This window comes from Rhinatrema bivittatum, chromosome 8, assembly GCF_901001135.1.
Source record: "Rhinatrema bivittatum chromosome 8, aRhiBiv1.1, whole genome shotgun sequence".
Taxonomy (NCBI): domain Eukaryota; kingdom Metazoa; phylum Chordata; class Amphibia; order Gymnophiona; family Rhinatrematidae; genus Rhinatrema; species Rhinatrema bivittatum.
The window spans coordinates 10,682,685-10,698,628 of NC_042622.1; the positions used below are offsets into that span (position 1 = coordinate 10,682,685).

The window sequence follows — 15,944 nt, forward strand, 5'->3', positions numbered from 1 at the left end:
ATAAATCAATTTACTGAATTGCATAGGAGAGTGGCCTGTGCGCTCGCCCACTCTCCCGCGATTTTCACTGTATCGGCCCATTTGTAGGGTGAGTGGAACTGGGAAATATCCTAGTTCTGCTCTGCACCCATTGCTGGGGGTGGAGGAGTTCCTGTGGATGCAGAGTGTATGTTTGATTAGCCCCGTGACCGTCTGCGTTCAGTGTGTCACACCTGTGATCAGCACCTGTCAGGTTGAGAACCAGTGGTCTAAGCCAACACACAGAGAGAATAATATCCAAACGCCCCCATTGCTGCAAAGTCCAATGGCATCTAAGACGTTTCCAGACGAAAAGATAGTCCTTGGCACACCTTTCGTTCCGTAAAGGATAGTTTTACCTTCCCACTAGTAAAACCCTCTGAGGCTCAGGTGAGAAACAGGGAAATGCGCGACTTAATAGCACAGACCAAGCCAACCCCCTCCCTCGTGACGTAACTGCAGCACCACTGGACGTCCGCCCTCTTCCGCGCACGCGCACACCGCTCGGCTCCCAGAGCGGAGGGGGGGGGGGGGGGCCGGGCCGTGGCGCATGCGCATGCGCCAGCGCTCCCCGGTCCTGCCCCAGGCTGATCCCGGCGTGCAGTGCGCGGCTGCTGACGTCACCGGCGCTCAGCCTCGTCTCCCACGGCCGCCATTGGAGTAGAGGTTTCTCTTCATCATCGTCGTCTGCCCCGGCCGCCGCCGTTCCGAGCCCTGCTGCCGCCCTTTCCCCCCTCCCGCTCGCAGCGCAGCTCCGCGGACACAGCCCGCCGTCCGCGGGGAGAAGCGGCCGCCCAGGCGGGAATGTGAGAGAGCGGAGCGGGGGCCACCGCCGGAGAGTGCGAGCGAGCGCGCGCCGGCAGCCGGCGGGAGTCCGAGAGTGAGCGCGCTGAGCTAGGCCCGAGCTGCCACCGCCGGGACCGGGGCCTGCTCCGCCCTCGCCCCCTCACGCTCGCCGTGCCCTTGGAGTCGTGCGCGCTCACCACGGGCCGGTTCATGAATTATGTCTGCCACAAGCGTTGACCCTCAGGTAGGTGTAGGCGGCCGGGCTTGGGGCCTTCTCTCGCCATCCCCGCGTCCCTCTCTCCTGTGGCCCTCCCCTCTTTGGGCACACGCTGGGATAAAACCCTTAGCACATCCGCCTCTTTATTCTCGTCTTCGACTGTTTTTTTCCTTTCTCACTTGGATCTGTGTTTCTCTTCCACTCTCACCACCTTTGTTTCTCTCTCTCTCCTTTCTGTTTCCCTTTGCTCTCATCCTTTTTAATGCTTCTGATTTTCCTTCTCTAGTTTTCTAAAGTTTGCCTTTCTAGAGAGGAGGAAACTCTCAACACGTAATTGTTCTGTCTGTAAAATAGAATCGCTTTACAGCAGTAAAAGTAAAATGAAATTGGGTATAAACATTTGTGTTTATATTTATATTTTGTCTTTCTTGCATGCATATGTTGAGTCACATTTTTTTATTCTTGACTTTGTTTTGTTTGCATATTCTGCATGGGTGGGATGTGAAACTGCAGAGACCAAAAGGCCAAGATAATAAAGGTAAGGTAGGTGTGTATGTTGTAAGCGAGGCTGATATTATTTAAGATAAAAGTATACAGAGCATAAATTACTCAGTTCACTTTTATAACTAAAAAACGATTACATTATAAATAGCTTATTTCTGCATTTGAACCAGATGTCACTTATTGCTTGCTGGATAGATACAATGTATGGAAGGTTAAAGTGAATAGACTTGGCATAGAAACTACTTACAAGTAAAGGAACCGTTTGAGGAGGAGGGTAAAATGAGTGATAAGCACTATATTGTAGATTGTTTCCGTACTAGGCAGTTTTATGCCCATTACCTCTTTTCTCTTATCAAAATATGTAGGTATTGGCTAATAATTGATAACAGCTGTCAAGGTAAATGTATTGTTATTTCATTAAATTAAGTATATATTTATTTGAAAACCTGATCTCCGTGTTCTGTGCCAAGTTGTGAAGATTTGTATATGTCCAGAAACACATTTTATTACAAATGTAATAAGAAATTGACATGTAAAAAAAAAAAGGCTGCAGGCTTGAATGCTTAAAGATATTATGAGATGTCTTGAATTGCCTCATTTAGGAAATTAGAGCAAGATCATTGTCTCCAAATATCTTACAAGACATCTCTTCAAGAATTTATAAATCTTATAAAATGCATCATTTTAGAATACTGTCACAGTGTGTGTGTATGTATGTGTGTATGTATATATATATTGAACAAAAGGATTCCTTACCACTTTTGTTCAATATATATTCAGGATAAAAATAACATTTTTCTTACCTTTCCCTTATTTGCTCTGAATACTTAATCATCTCATCCTCTTATCTTATCTCCTTTAAGCTTGTTAAACCTCACATTCATCCCTGGATTCCTAACAATAGTTTGTTTTTCACTTCCTTGGTACCCTCATAAATACACAGTTTTTCAAGGTATTCTGTATGAGGCCACATGGATCAAATATTTAAAAAAAATAAAAAGCCATGACTACTATAAAAGTGAACACAGGTTGTTCAAAGAGGATTTCATTATGGAAAGTTATCTTACATGTGTTGTCTAAAAGGTTTGTGCTGTTACCACATCTGCTGAAAGTTCTCCCATGCCAGTGTTGCATATATTCAATATAGCAAGTAGTGGAAGTAATACCAAAACATGCCGGTAGATTAATTTTTTTATTTTGTGAAATAAGACAGCTTCAGTACACCAGGAATTACTGGATGTACATTTATTTTCTGATTAAACAGGAATATGAATACATTCTAATGGGAAGCAATTTACTGTTGTAGTGCAAAATGGATCCTTGCATCAGAAGGACGCTGTTCATGACAATGATTTTGAACCTTACCTTTCTGGACAGTCAAATCAGGTTAGTATATTTGATTATTGTGAGCTGTATAGCATAGATTATAAAAATAATAAAATAGCATACTTTCATGCTGTTCCTAGAACAGAAACAGCCTCATCTATTTCAAAACAAATTATTCTTTGAGAGGTCTAAGGTGTTTACAAGTCATCTCCCTTGAATCTGTTGTATTTTTACTTAAAAAATGTAATTAATGCAATCTAATGTAGTTGGAAATCCTAGATTTACCCTCTTTCCTCCCCATCCCCGGTGAATAAAGATAACAGGAAACTACATGGAGCCCATTACTGTTAAAATGAATTTATAACACAGTTAATATACATATAAAAGCATATGAGTAAAAAACACTGGATAATTTGAACTATGGGAATGCAATGTAGGAGTTATCCTCTTCAGCGTTTTAACACTATACCATGTGCTCTGTAGCCAAACAGGATCCTTAGCTGTAAGGTAAAGCCTGAGAGAGGGTAGGCAATGGGCAGACTAGGTGGACCTTGCTATACTTATTTCACGTCACTTATTGTGCTTTTATGTAGAATAGAATATTCAGTATAACTTTTTTTTAATCCTTTTGCTGTTCTTATTGAAATGAATTCCCTGCTGTAGTTGCTTAGATAATGACAATCCAAAGAATTGCTGTCAGACAGGCAGTATTCCAGGACAAACTGCTCAATTCAAGTCATTTTTATGTACAAACCTTTCAAAGTGCTGTTTACAAAGGGAATTAACCAGTCTTTTACACAATGGAAGATGGCAGATAGCGTGCTGGAGTAGAGTGGTAAGGAATCAGAAATATTGTGCCAGAAAACTTTTTGTTAATGGGGCTCACACGAGGAAGGGCATTTATAGGATAAGATGTAACAGTCAGTGCATCTTTAAGGGGTTCCAAAATGTCACTTCAGATACACTACTCAGAAGTGCTGTAATCTCTCCAGAAGTGCCCAGTAGAAAAAAGGGAGGGTGGTGGTGGAATATTTTAAGATGTCTGGGAATTTAATAATAATCTTTTTAGTTGCTGCCACGTTTATATTATTTATCATGCTCAATATGAGATTAATTCAGAAAACAATACTTCTGTACTGCGCCATTTGTGACACAGCATACACAGATAACGGGCTATGTTTTGAATAGTTATTGTTAGCTGGATATATGTATTTGCAGGTCTAACTTAGATAACTTATCTGGCTAAGTCTGAATATTGCAATTTAGCTGGATAAATTGTCTGGCTAAGTGGCTGTGCCTCATTACGCCCATTGCCTGCTCACAAATTATTTGGCTAAAAACGTAGCTGGATGATTGACTTATGCATCTAAGTGTCAGCTGCTGAATGTAGCCAGATATATAGCGTCTGCTACTTAGCCAGATAAGTCTTACCTAGCCGGCTAAGTAGCTTTTGAATATCTACTTGTAAATTTCTATTTTTAAGTCATTTGTGAAATACTAGACACTTGAAATTCCTCTATATCGGGCCGATTCAGTAAAGTCCGCGGGCGAACGCCCGCTCTCCCGGCGCGCGCACGGGCCACTTGCCTGTGTGCGCGATTCAGTATTTAAATGAGGTCTGGCGGTAGAAACGGGCAAAAGGAGTCGCTAGGGGCACTAACGCGTCCCTAGCGCCTCCTTTTGGCCCGGAGCGGCGGCTGTCAGCGGGTTTGACAGCCAACGCTCAATTTTGCCAGCATCGGTTCTCGAGCCTGCTGACAGCCATGAGCTCGGAAACCGAACGCTAGCAAAATTGAGCATCTGGTTTTCGATCCGACATCTAGCCCATTTTAAAATATATATATATATATATTTTTTTTTTTTACTTTTTTTACCCTTCGGGACCTCTGACTTAATATCGCCATGATATTAAGTCGGAGGGTGCCCAAAAAAGCAGTTTTTACTGCTTTTCTGTGCACTTTCCCGGTGCCTGCAGAAATTAGCGCCTACCTTTGGTTAGGCGCTAATTTCTTAAAGTAAAATGTGCGGCTTGGCTGCACATTTTACTTACTGAATCGTGCGGGAATTTATTTATTTATTTTAGGGATGCCTAATAGGGCCATCAACATGTTGAGGGCGCTATATATGGGTTGGATGCGCGTTTTCAGCCCCTTACTGAATAAGGGGTAATGGAAAATGCGCGTCCAATGGCTGTACTGTATCGGCATGTATGTTACCATGTAGGTAAGTGCTGTCCAGTACTACCTTACAATTTCAGTGCAAGTAATGATGTGGAACTTTAAGAACCTAGAGACCATGAAATGAAACATCTGGTGAGCACCAGCATCAGTGGCACTCTTCAGTTAGTTGTGCCTTTGCATGCCATCAGTTCACTATTTTTGAACTTGAATAATGTTCTTATCCATTCCTGAAGCAGATGTTTTGAAAGGTCCCCAAGCAAAGTAGTAGTCCATTTTCATAATTTAAGATGGTTAAGACAAAACGAGCCACTTGAATATCCAATAACTTCTCCTCTTTAATTCTTATTTTTGTCTTTAACTATACATTATTTAAGTCCAATTTAGTGATCAGGAGAATGACAACTTAAGAACATAAGAAATTGCCATGCTGGGTCAGACCGAGGGTCCATCAAGCCCAGCATCCTGTTTCCAACAGAGGCCAAACCAGCCCACAAGACCATGGCAATTACCCAAACACCAAGATCATCCCATGCTACTGATGCAATTAATAGCAGTGGCTATTCCCTAAGTAAACTTGATTAATAGCAGTTAATGGACTTCTCCTCCAAGGACTTGTCCAAACCTTTTTTGAACCCAGCAACACTAACTGCACTAACCACATCCTTGGGCAAAAAATTCCAGAACTTAATTGTGCGTTGAGTGAAAAAGAATTTTCTCTGATTAGTCTTAAATGTGCTATTTGCTAACTTCATGATATGCCCCCTAGTCCTTCTATTATTCGAAAGTGAAAATAACCGATTCACATTTACCCGTTCTAGACCTCTCATGATTTTAAACACCTCTATCATATCCCCCCTCAGCCTTTTCTTCTCCAAGCTGAACTCTTTAGCCTTTCCTCATAGGGGAGCTGTTCCATTCCCCTTTATCATTTTGGTTGCCCTTCTCTGTACCTTCTCCATCGCAACTATATCTTAGAGGAGAGAGCCCCAGGACCTGACTGTCTTTTCAGTTTTCAGATAATTTGAACTACTTTTTTAAAAAACAAGTATGGCAGTTCTGCTGACTTACTGCAGTAAGATTAGTTCTACTTGCGGTAAAAGGTGGCTCTGCTTTAAAAGGCATTACAAAACTTGTTGTACATATGTACACATCATGGCTAAAATACTGCCTTAAGTTCTGTAGAATTCCAAAAACAGCTGTGGAGACCAGTAAGATTCTTTGAAAACATGTAGCACATACTTTAAAATAAGACTGGAAAAGTAATAGATGCAAATCAGGAAGATTATTCATGCTTCAGAGGAATGGTGACCTGTTAGTTTCTGGCACTAAAGTACATACATTGACTATATCTGTACTGCATCAGTATCTTGATTAAAAAAAATATTTTAAAATTCAGAAAACTTTAATTGTCCCTCAATAGCAAGCAGAGTTCACGTGTTATAAAGAAAAATTGGTTATAGCTAAACTTGATTCCTATAAAACTATACAAGAATTATTTTGAGGAAGAAAATGTTATTACACTTGTAACCTGGAGGCTCTGAAGTCATTTTGGTCATCCAGGTGTGTCCATTTCATCTTCAGTGTTACAGAGCTATTTTTATAATTTAGCAATGCTGGGTGATAGAGCATATCTTGTATATGTGAGTAACTGTGCCCAGGGATCAACAGCTAGAAAATGCCTTGTTCAGAGGGTCATATCTATTAGAGCTGTGTAATTGCAGCTGTTCTATTTGATGTGGAAACAGCTTCAGAATAAAGCTGGCAAGGTGGGATAATAAAGTAAGGAAAGGCAGTATGGTTTCAGTAAATGGCTGTTCTTACTCACACACTTTGCCTGGCTCCTTGAAGATGTTTATTGCATTTTCCTTGCATGCAGGTTATTTCATTTTAGTTTTCATTCAGCAGGTTTGTTCAGAAAACCCTGAAGGAAGGGTGTCGATTGTAGATTTAAAGACATAGCTAACTCCACTGAATTACCCCGCCTAGATTTTTCTGGTATATTATAAGCCTTCTTCCATTTAATGTGTAAACTGTTTTGCAGCTACTTAGAAATGTCAGATTTAAGTTTTGTCCTACTTCCATTAAAAGCCTTCCACAAACCTCATGGCAGAGTGAGGCTATTGCAGGGTGCTAACAGCACCCTTAAGGTTAGAGAAGCAGAGTCTAAGAACCATGCTGTAGGCATGAGGAAAGGCTGCTTTTAATCTCCACTTGAATGCTATATGAAAACCTTTTTAATCCCCAAGTAACTAGTTTAGAATTTTAAACTTACTTTCTACTGGATTAAAATTAGTGAACAGAGCACAGATGCTCCAGAGGGTTAAAAAGCAGTTGCACTAAAGCCATAGTGTGGCAGAAGTGGAACTGAATATAGTAATTTCTTAAGACTGGTAGGTAATTGAATTTCCCTAAACTTCCTATTTTTCCATTCTCCACCTTGGAGCAGGAAAATGGGAGGGATGGCAAAACGAAAATTGTTCTCAAAGTCCCCCACCTAGATTGTTGCACCTTTGTGGGTTACTCTTTGTGCATTGAAAATTGATCTCTGCAGTCATGGACTTTCTTTTTTTGTGGAGGGGTAGCATAAAGAGAGGAACTGTTCATGCATGGAACCTACAAACCTAATTAGCGGGCCAATTCAGAAAACTTCGCGGGCGAGCGCCCAGGCCACTCTCCTAGGCGCGTGATCGAGTATTCAAATGAGGGTCCGCGGTAAAAGGAGGAGCTAGGGACACTAGCGCGTCCCTAGTGCCTCCTTTTTGACAGCGGCGCCTGTCAGCAGGTTTGACAGCCAACGCTCAATTTTGCCGGCGTCTGTTCTCGATCCTGCTGACAGCTATGGGTTCGGAAACTGGACGCCAGCCTAATTGAGCATCTCGTCTTCCGACCCGCGGGCCGATTTAAAACTTTTTTTTAAATTTTTGATTTTTTTTTTACATTTTGGGGCCTCCGACTTAATATCACTGTGATATTAAGTCGGAGGGTGTACAGAAAAGCAGTTTTTTCTGCTTTTCTGTACACTTTCCCGGTGCTGGAAGAAATTAATACCAGCCTTTGGGCAGGCATTAATTTCTGAAAGTAAAATGCGCGGGAATAACTAATAGCGCCTGCAACATGCATTCGCATGTTGCAGGCGCTATTAGTTTCGGGGAGGGGGGGGTTTGGCTGCGCATGTTCGACCCCTTACTGTATAAGGGGTAAAGCTAGCACGTCAAACGCGGGCTAACAGTGTGCGCCGGAGCGCACTGTACTGTATCGGCCTGTAGGTGTGACAAATGTGACTTACCTGTGCTGGAAGCTCTCTTGGTTATCAGCTTGCTGAGGGGAGGGCCAGAGGGATAGCATGTGATACAGACAGGTTTCACCTCTTTGATTCTGGCAGGTCTGGATGTTGAGTACTTGTTTGTATGCAGATGGTGTACAGTTTGTTCCAATTCGGTCCTTATCTTTTTCTAAGGCATCTGCTAAAATCATGTTTAACCTCTATTAATTGGCTGTGAGGACCTACATTTAGGGCCAGTTTAAGAAATGAATCTTAATTTTATAGCATATTGTCTGTCTAATCCTTCCTTTTATTTTGAAGGCCAAGATATTCCTTTCTCTAATGGTGTATGTAACTTGGGCACTTATCTTTGTTGCTGATTTATTTTTTTCTCCTTTAAATTAAAAATGTGATCAAGCTTGGCTTTTTTAAGATTAGCCTTCTGCATAAAGTGAAGTGTTTTTTTTTTTTTGCCATCTAATGATTTGTGCTCAGTTATGTAGGTGTTGGAACTCAGTTATATAGAATATGCAAATTCAGTTTATTTGGACCTTCCAGCTATAACCATCAGGGCCTTTCAGATGGCCCAAAATATTGTGCTAGTCTACATGACCATATTTCTCTTATTTTGGCTGAGTTTCATTGGTTCCCAGTTCTTTTTTTTGGGTGAATTTTAAGACCTTGTGGTACTGATTTGTAAGGCTTTAGACTTTGAAGCACCCAAGGTTTTTAGCTCCTTGCTAATAATTTATTGGCCTACTCAGACTTAGATCATCGGGGCAGAATTTTTTGGATGTGCCATCACTGAAGTCTGCATGTCTTTGTGAGATGCAAGAAAAAGCCTCTATAGCATGTCTGGAATACCATTGCTCATTTTTGAGTAAAAACCTGTTTAACAACGTAGTCTTAAAGCGATGTTTGCACAGGCTTTTGGGCAGCAGGGTTAAGGTTACCAAAAGGGAGCAGGATTTGTCGAAGGTTTTATTTAGAAAATCTGTATATGGATAAGCTTATTGATCAGAAGTCAGGCTGTGCTATATAAAAATAAGGTTTCTTTGTAATTTTTTGTCTGGTCTAGTTTTTGTCATTTAGTTGTGCTATGACCACTTTTCTGTTCACCATTTAGAACCTTGGATTTTGTAGTTTATAAACTAAAAACAGGTAAATGCCAGCCACTGAATTCTTCTAGTCTTTTGTTTCCTTCCCTTATGCACGGTTGGTCATACTCTTTTAATCTTTGTCTGGTCTTCCCTGTTGGGTGTAAGCCACAAGGTACTAGTCCAAAGCAGTGAATGGATATGGTCCTTAATGACCTGACTGAAGGCGTCTATTTACTTGCAATAATTTGTATTATGCCTATTCCTAGGACCTGTTCTAGGCAGATTCCAGGCATTCTACAAACTTTTTATAACTTATAACAATAAAACATTAAAAATAAACATGCAGACGACAAGTTAAAAAATCATATTCATGAAATAAAATTGCCTAGCACGGATTGTCTGCTATAGGTGGATTATAAATATTTTTTTAAAATTCTCATGTAGCCCACATCAATTGAGGATTTATCTGCAGTTAGCAAATGCCTCCTGGAATAAATGCGTTTTTAAGCATTTTCTAAAGCTTTTATAGTCATTGATCTTACAAATTGCTTGGGGAAGTCTGTTCCATAAACTTGGTGCTTCTATAGAAAATGCACGGTGTCAGGTTTCCTTTAGACAAACTTATGCTTACTTGTTGAACCTAATAAGAAATAATTCCTTAGATCGTAAGGCTGTTTTAGGGTATCCCTCATGAATTGCTTGAAACAATGTTAAGATTTTAAATTTAATTCTCTGCTTTATGGGAAGCCAGTGTAAGGTCTTCAAGATGGGTGTAAATATGATCCTATAAGGAGCTACTGGAAACCAGTCATGGTGCTGCATTCATCAGTAGTTGTAAGGCTGCCAGTTGACACTTAGGTAGGCCCAAATACAAGCTGTTGCAATAATCAAGCACAGAAAGAACAAAAGCTTGAATAACACACAGAAAAACATTAAGTTCTAAAATATACTTGAGATGCCATAACATCCTCAATTTAAAAAAAGCCTTTTTTTTTTTTTTTTTTTTACAACTAGTTTCAGTTGATATTGAAATTTAAAAGAATCATCGATTTTATAAATACTAAATTCTGGACGGTGTCTAACAAAGGTACAACTTTCCCATCTGTAATCAACTAGGGGACATTAAGATTAGTTTTATTGTGAGGAATCAGTATAGCCTCTGTCTTATTTAGATTTAACAAAAGGCCTTTATTGTTCATCCATTTCTTGATGGTGTCTAAAGTATGATGGACCAAATTGTATATGTCTTACTAAATTTTTAGAGACTGGGAATAATAGTTGGATGTCATCTATGTACATTTTAAAGGCAATCCCTAATTCCTGTAATAGTGCACATAATGGGCACATATATACAGTAAGTAGTGAAGCCGAGAGACGGGATTCCTGTGAAACCACAGGAAACCAGTAAGAGAATCTCTGGCCTACTTGAATCTGAAAGCGACTTGCCAGAAATGAATGAAACCAGTCCAGGACCATTCCTGTCCCGATTTCTTTCAAATGCTGTATCATGATCAGGTGAAGAATTGAGTCAAAAGCTGCTGACACATCCAAGAAAATCACAATTACCAGGTGTTTCTGATATATTTTTTCTAAAATGAAGTCTGACACTGATACTAAAAGGGTTTCAGTACTATTCCTGGCTTGAAAGCTGCATTGTGCCTCATGCAAAACATTTTCTTTAAGAAAAATGTCAAAAAGAATGGAAACTGGTTTATATGACTGCATCATCTGGTTGAAAACTTAAGTTCTTTAAGATTGGACGAACTATAGCCTTTTTAAAGCAGGGTGGAAACACTCCCTCGGACAGACATTAACCGATTTATTCAGGGTATCAAACAATTTCAGCCTGTTTAAGAGCCAAAAAGGACATGGGTTCAATAAGAAAAATGATGTGCTTAACTTGGATAGGACCGGTTCAGTCTCTGTTATGGCAATTTACATCCAATATCTGTTCAGCACTATCTCCACCAACCTTATGAATTTGCTCTAGTTTGTCTTCACAGTATTGAGCAAATTTATCCGTCTACAGCCGCCATAGAAACATAGAAATGACGGCAGAAGAAGACCGAATGGCCCATCCAGTCTGCCCAGCAAGCCTCACACATTTTTTCTCTCATTCTTATCTGTTTCTCTTAGCTCTTGGTTCTATTTCCCTTCCACCCCCACCATTAATGTAGAGAGCAGTGATGGAGCTGCATCCAAGTGAAATATCTAGCTTGATTAGTTAGGGGTAGTAGGGGCAGTAACCACCGCGATAAGCAAGCTACACCCATGCTTATTTGTTTTACCTAGACTATGTTGTACAGCCCTTGTTGGGTTTTTTTTCTTCTCCCCTGCCGTTGAAGCAGAGAGCCATGCTGGATATGCATTGAAAGTGAAGTATCAGGCACATTTGGTTTGGGGTAGTAACCGCCGTAACAAGCCAGCTACTCCTCGCTTTGTGATTGTGAATCCTTTATTTCTTCACCCCTGTCGTTGAAGCTATGCAGGATATGCGTGAGGCATCAGTTTTTTGTTTTTGTTTTTTTTCCCCCCTGCCGTTGAAGCAGAGAGCTATGCTGGAAATGCGTGATGTATCAGTCTTTCTCCCATGCCGATGAAGCAGAGAGCTATGCTGGATATGCATGGAAAGTGAAGTATCAGGCACATTTGGTTTGGGGTAGTAACCGCCGTAACAAGCCAGCTACTCCCCGCTTTTTGAGTGCGAACCCTTTTTCTTCTCCCTTGCCTTGTTCCTTTTTGTACCAGCTGGCATGATTAAACTATCTGAAACAATTATTGTGGGCGATTTAATGAGGAACTTAAGTGGTTAGAGAAGTAGGATTCCTGCACTGATTCAAACTCAGCCCAGTAAGACCTGCGTGCAGTAGTGTAGCTATCCTTATCCTGGAGGAAACATGGTAATGTTCCCTGTACGTACCAGGATCAGTCCAGACAGTGGGTTATGTCCCCCGTCCAGCAGATGGAGTCAGAGCAAACTTTGGAGGGTGCTGGCATATAAGCTGGTGCACCCTCCCGAGAACCTCAGTATCTCTCTGACTCAGCAGATGCGAGTAGGGGACATTACCCACATTCACTCTTTATTATTTTCCTCAGGTTGGATCAAGCTAGGTAGCACTAGTCACAGTGTTAGTTTAAAAAAAGATACAAATTTTTTGGTATTCTGTCGGGCTCCTTGGAGCCCCGTCTCCTTGCCAGCAGGGCTGTTTCATCAGTCTTTCCCTCCTCTCCCTTCTGTCTTCGGGGGGTAAGTTGTTATCCTGTGGGGTTTGCTCCTGTACAGGTCTTCTCTCGCTGGTGGATCAGGGGGTGGATGCTGGTGGGGCCAGCCCCTCCCCCCCTCGCCATGGTTTAGTTCCCCCCCCCACCTCGGCCCCGCGACGTGACATTCCCCGGGGCTGACGCAGTAGGGAAGTGGCATTCCCCTGCTGCTCTCAACAGGGGGCTTCAGAGTTGAGCGGAGGTGTTTCATTCCCGCTCCTCCCTCGGCGCCTAATTTTTCCACGCTTGCCGTTTCTCCCCCTGGCCCACGTCATGCAACACCCCGCCTGCTGCTCTTCCTGCGGCGGCCCGGGGCCGGGGAGGATCGCGAGAGGGGCTCTGCCGTAGGTGTCTCCCTGGTGGGGAGAGCAGCCCTGAGCTCCAGGCGACCTCGCCACAGCTTTCCTCTAAGCGCAGTGTGCCTCGGGGGACGGCCCCGCCCCCTCCGGCAGCAGCGGCGGCCATCTTGGAACTGGAAGACAGCACGTTTTCGGACACAGAGGGAGCTCAGGAGGATCTGGCGGGCTCGTCACCGCCGGCCCTTAATCAGGGTCTCGCTCTGCCCTCCCCGGACCCTCCAAGGTTCCCCCCCATGCCCCCCCCCCCGGGGCCCCAGACCATTCAGCAGCCGGGGGGCCCGGCCTCAGCTCCATCTCCCTGCAAGGTCCCTCGCCTGGCGGACACAGCGGGCGCAATCCCTGGAACCTCGGGGGGGGGCCAGGGTGCATCTTGCCCTCCCCCCGGGGGGGAGCCAGGGTGCATCTTGCCCTCCCCCCGGGGGGGGAGGGGCTCCGCTCCAGGATCTGGGGGGAGATCCGTCCTCGCCTTTGGCTGACGACCCTCTCACGCCCTCTCATCTGGAATGCGATGACCCCCGTGGGGGTCATCCCCCATGGGGGAAGAGCTCGTGGACCTCATCCCCCATGTCCTGCAGGAGTTGGACCTCGACCCTCCAGTCGAGCCCCCAGGGCCCCCGGCTCCCACCGTAGCCTCTGCCAGTAAGAAGGGGGACCCGTTACTGGCGGGTCTGCGTCCCCTGGCTTGGACTTTTCCAATTCACGATTCCTTTCTACAGCTCCTGGTGAGAGAGTGGGATACTCCGGAGGCCTCCCTCCGGGTCGGCAGGGCAATGGACAAGCTTTACCCTCTACCAGGAGATTTCCTGGTCCACCGATGCCAGTCTTACCGGTTGGGGAGCAGTTTGCCAACAGAGCTTGACGCAGGGGCAGTGGACAAAAGACCAAGCAGCCTGGCCCATCAACCATCTGGAGACCAGAGCGGTTCGGCTGGCACTCGAGCATTTTCTCCCTCTCCTACGAAACCAGGCAGTACGAGTCCTGTCGGACAATGCGACCACCGTGGCCTACATCAACCGTCAAGGCGGCACCAGAAGCAGACAGGTGGCCCTCAAAGCCTCTCGCCTGATGGTCTGGGCAGAGCGCTTCCTCAAGCGTCTGGCAGCCTCACACATCGCCGGGGTAGACAACATCCAAGCGGACTACTTGAGTCGCCAGACCCTGGACCCCGGGGAATGGGCCCTCTCCGGCGACGCAATGCTACTCATCACCCGTCGCTGGGGGACTCCAGCGATGGATCTCATGGCAATGCTCTCCAATGCCAAGGCCCCTCGATTCTTCAGTCGAAGGAGGGAACACGGCGCAGAGGGGGTGGATGCCCTGGTGCTTCCCTGGCCGACCCGGATCCTGCTCTACGTCTTCCCACCTTGGCCCCTGGTGGGCAAGGTTCTAAAGAGAATAGAGAACCACCAAGGGGCGGTCATCCTGGTGGCTCCGGAGTGGCCGCGGCGTCCGTGGTTCGCAGATCTGCTCAACATCGTGGTGGACGGTCCCCTACGTCTCGCCCATCTTCCTCGGCTCCTTCATCAGGGTCCAGTATTTTCCGACCAGGCAGAACACTTCTGTCTTGCAGCCTGGCTTTTGAAAGGCAGAGACTCCAGGGCAAGGGCTACTCGGCCCCAGTTGTAGACACTCTCCTCAAGGCCCGCAAGGTCTTGACGTCGGTCGCTTATGTACGAGTCTGGAAGGTGTTCGAGGTGTGGTGCTCCGACCACGGATCTCACGCGGCCACGGCCTCGATTGCTCAGATTCTGGCTTTTCTCCAGGATGGCCTCGACAAGGGTCTCACCTACAATTCCCTGCAGGTACAGGTCTCCGCCCTGGGATCGTTCGTTTGAACCGCGGGACGGCTGGACCTCTCATCTCATCCGGACATCACAAGGTTTCTCAAGGGGGCTAAACACTTGCGACCTCCGGTGCGGAATCCTTATCCCTCGTGGAATCTCAACCTGGTCCTCCGGGTTCTCTCGGGGGCCCCCTTCGAGCCACTAAGACACGCTTCACTCAAGGATCTCACGCTCAAGGCGGTCTTCTTGGTGGCCATAGATTCGGCGCATCGTATCTCTGTGCTCCAGGCCCTCTCCTGCAGGGAGCCCTTCCTGCGCTTCACGGACTCGGGTGTCTCGTTGCATACAGTCCCCTCGTTTCTGCCCAAGGTAGTTTCCGCGTTCCATTTGAACCAGACAGTGGAGCTCCTGTCCTTTCCGGGGGATGCCCCCAGGTCTCTCCGGCATCTGGACGTCAAGCGTACCCTACTCCACTACCTGGAGGTAACTAACTACTTCTGGGTCTCCGACCATCTCTTCGTTCTCTGGTCTAGCAACAGGAAAGGCTCTCAGGCTTCGAAGACTACAATAGCGAGGTGGCTCAAGGAAGCAGTGGTATCGGCGTACATAGGCGCCGGCCGGGCCCCCCCGGCGGAGGTTAAAGCTCACTCGCTGCGCGCCCAGTCGACCTGGGCGAAATCTCATTGCGTTTCATCTCAAGAAATTTGTCGAGCAGCTACCTGGAAGTCCCTGCACATGTTCTCCAGACATTATCGGCTTCATTTGCCGGTCTCCGACTCAGGGTCTCTGGGCGACAGGGTGATCCGAGCAGGGTTCTCAGGGACCCACCCGACTTAGGGAAGCTTTGGTACATCCCACTGTCTGGACTGATCCTGGTACGTACAGGGAAAAGAAAATTATTTCTCACCTGCTAATTTTCGTTCCTGTAGTACCAAGGATCAGTCCAGACGCCCACCCTGGTTCTGTTCGGACTTGGGGGTAACGCCTGCTCGTCCTGTCTCTCCTGTCCTTTCTGGCTTTTCATTTGGTTTGGGTCCTGTTACCCTGTTCCCTGTTTTCCCTCTTGGGTTGGTTGACAGTTCTATTTGCAAGTTGCATTGCATTGTTAGTTTTCAGCAGTTTCAGTTCTGTTAAGCTTGATCCATCC

At 45.1% G+C, this 15,944-nt stretch overlaps 1 protein-coding gene across 5 annotated transcripts in view; it reads left to right on the forward strand.

Moving 5' to 3' along the window:
* The first annotated feature begins 566 nt into the window (after window positions 1-566).
* Window positions 567-15,944, forward strand: part of YTHDF1 (YTH N6-methyladenosine RNA binding protein 1) — a 74,977-nt gene continuing 59,599 nt past the window's right edge. For 2 of the 5 annotated variants that reach the window (XM_029614919.1, XM_029614914.1), the window contains exons 1-3: window positions 567-1,048; window positions 1,505-1,559; window positions 2,832-2,911. In XM_029614919.1, the coding sequence (XP_029470779.1) occupies window positions 1,022-1,048; window positions 1,505-1,559; window positions 2,832-2,911 (162 nt within the window). In that variant the 5' untranslated portion in view covers window positions 567-1,021. The remainder of the gene's footprint in view (window positions 1,049-1,504; window positions 1,560-2,831; window positions 2,912-15,944) is intronic. The other 3 variants (XM_029614916.1, XM_029614917.1, XM_029614918.1) reach the window with 3 other exon arrangements.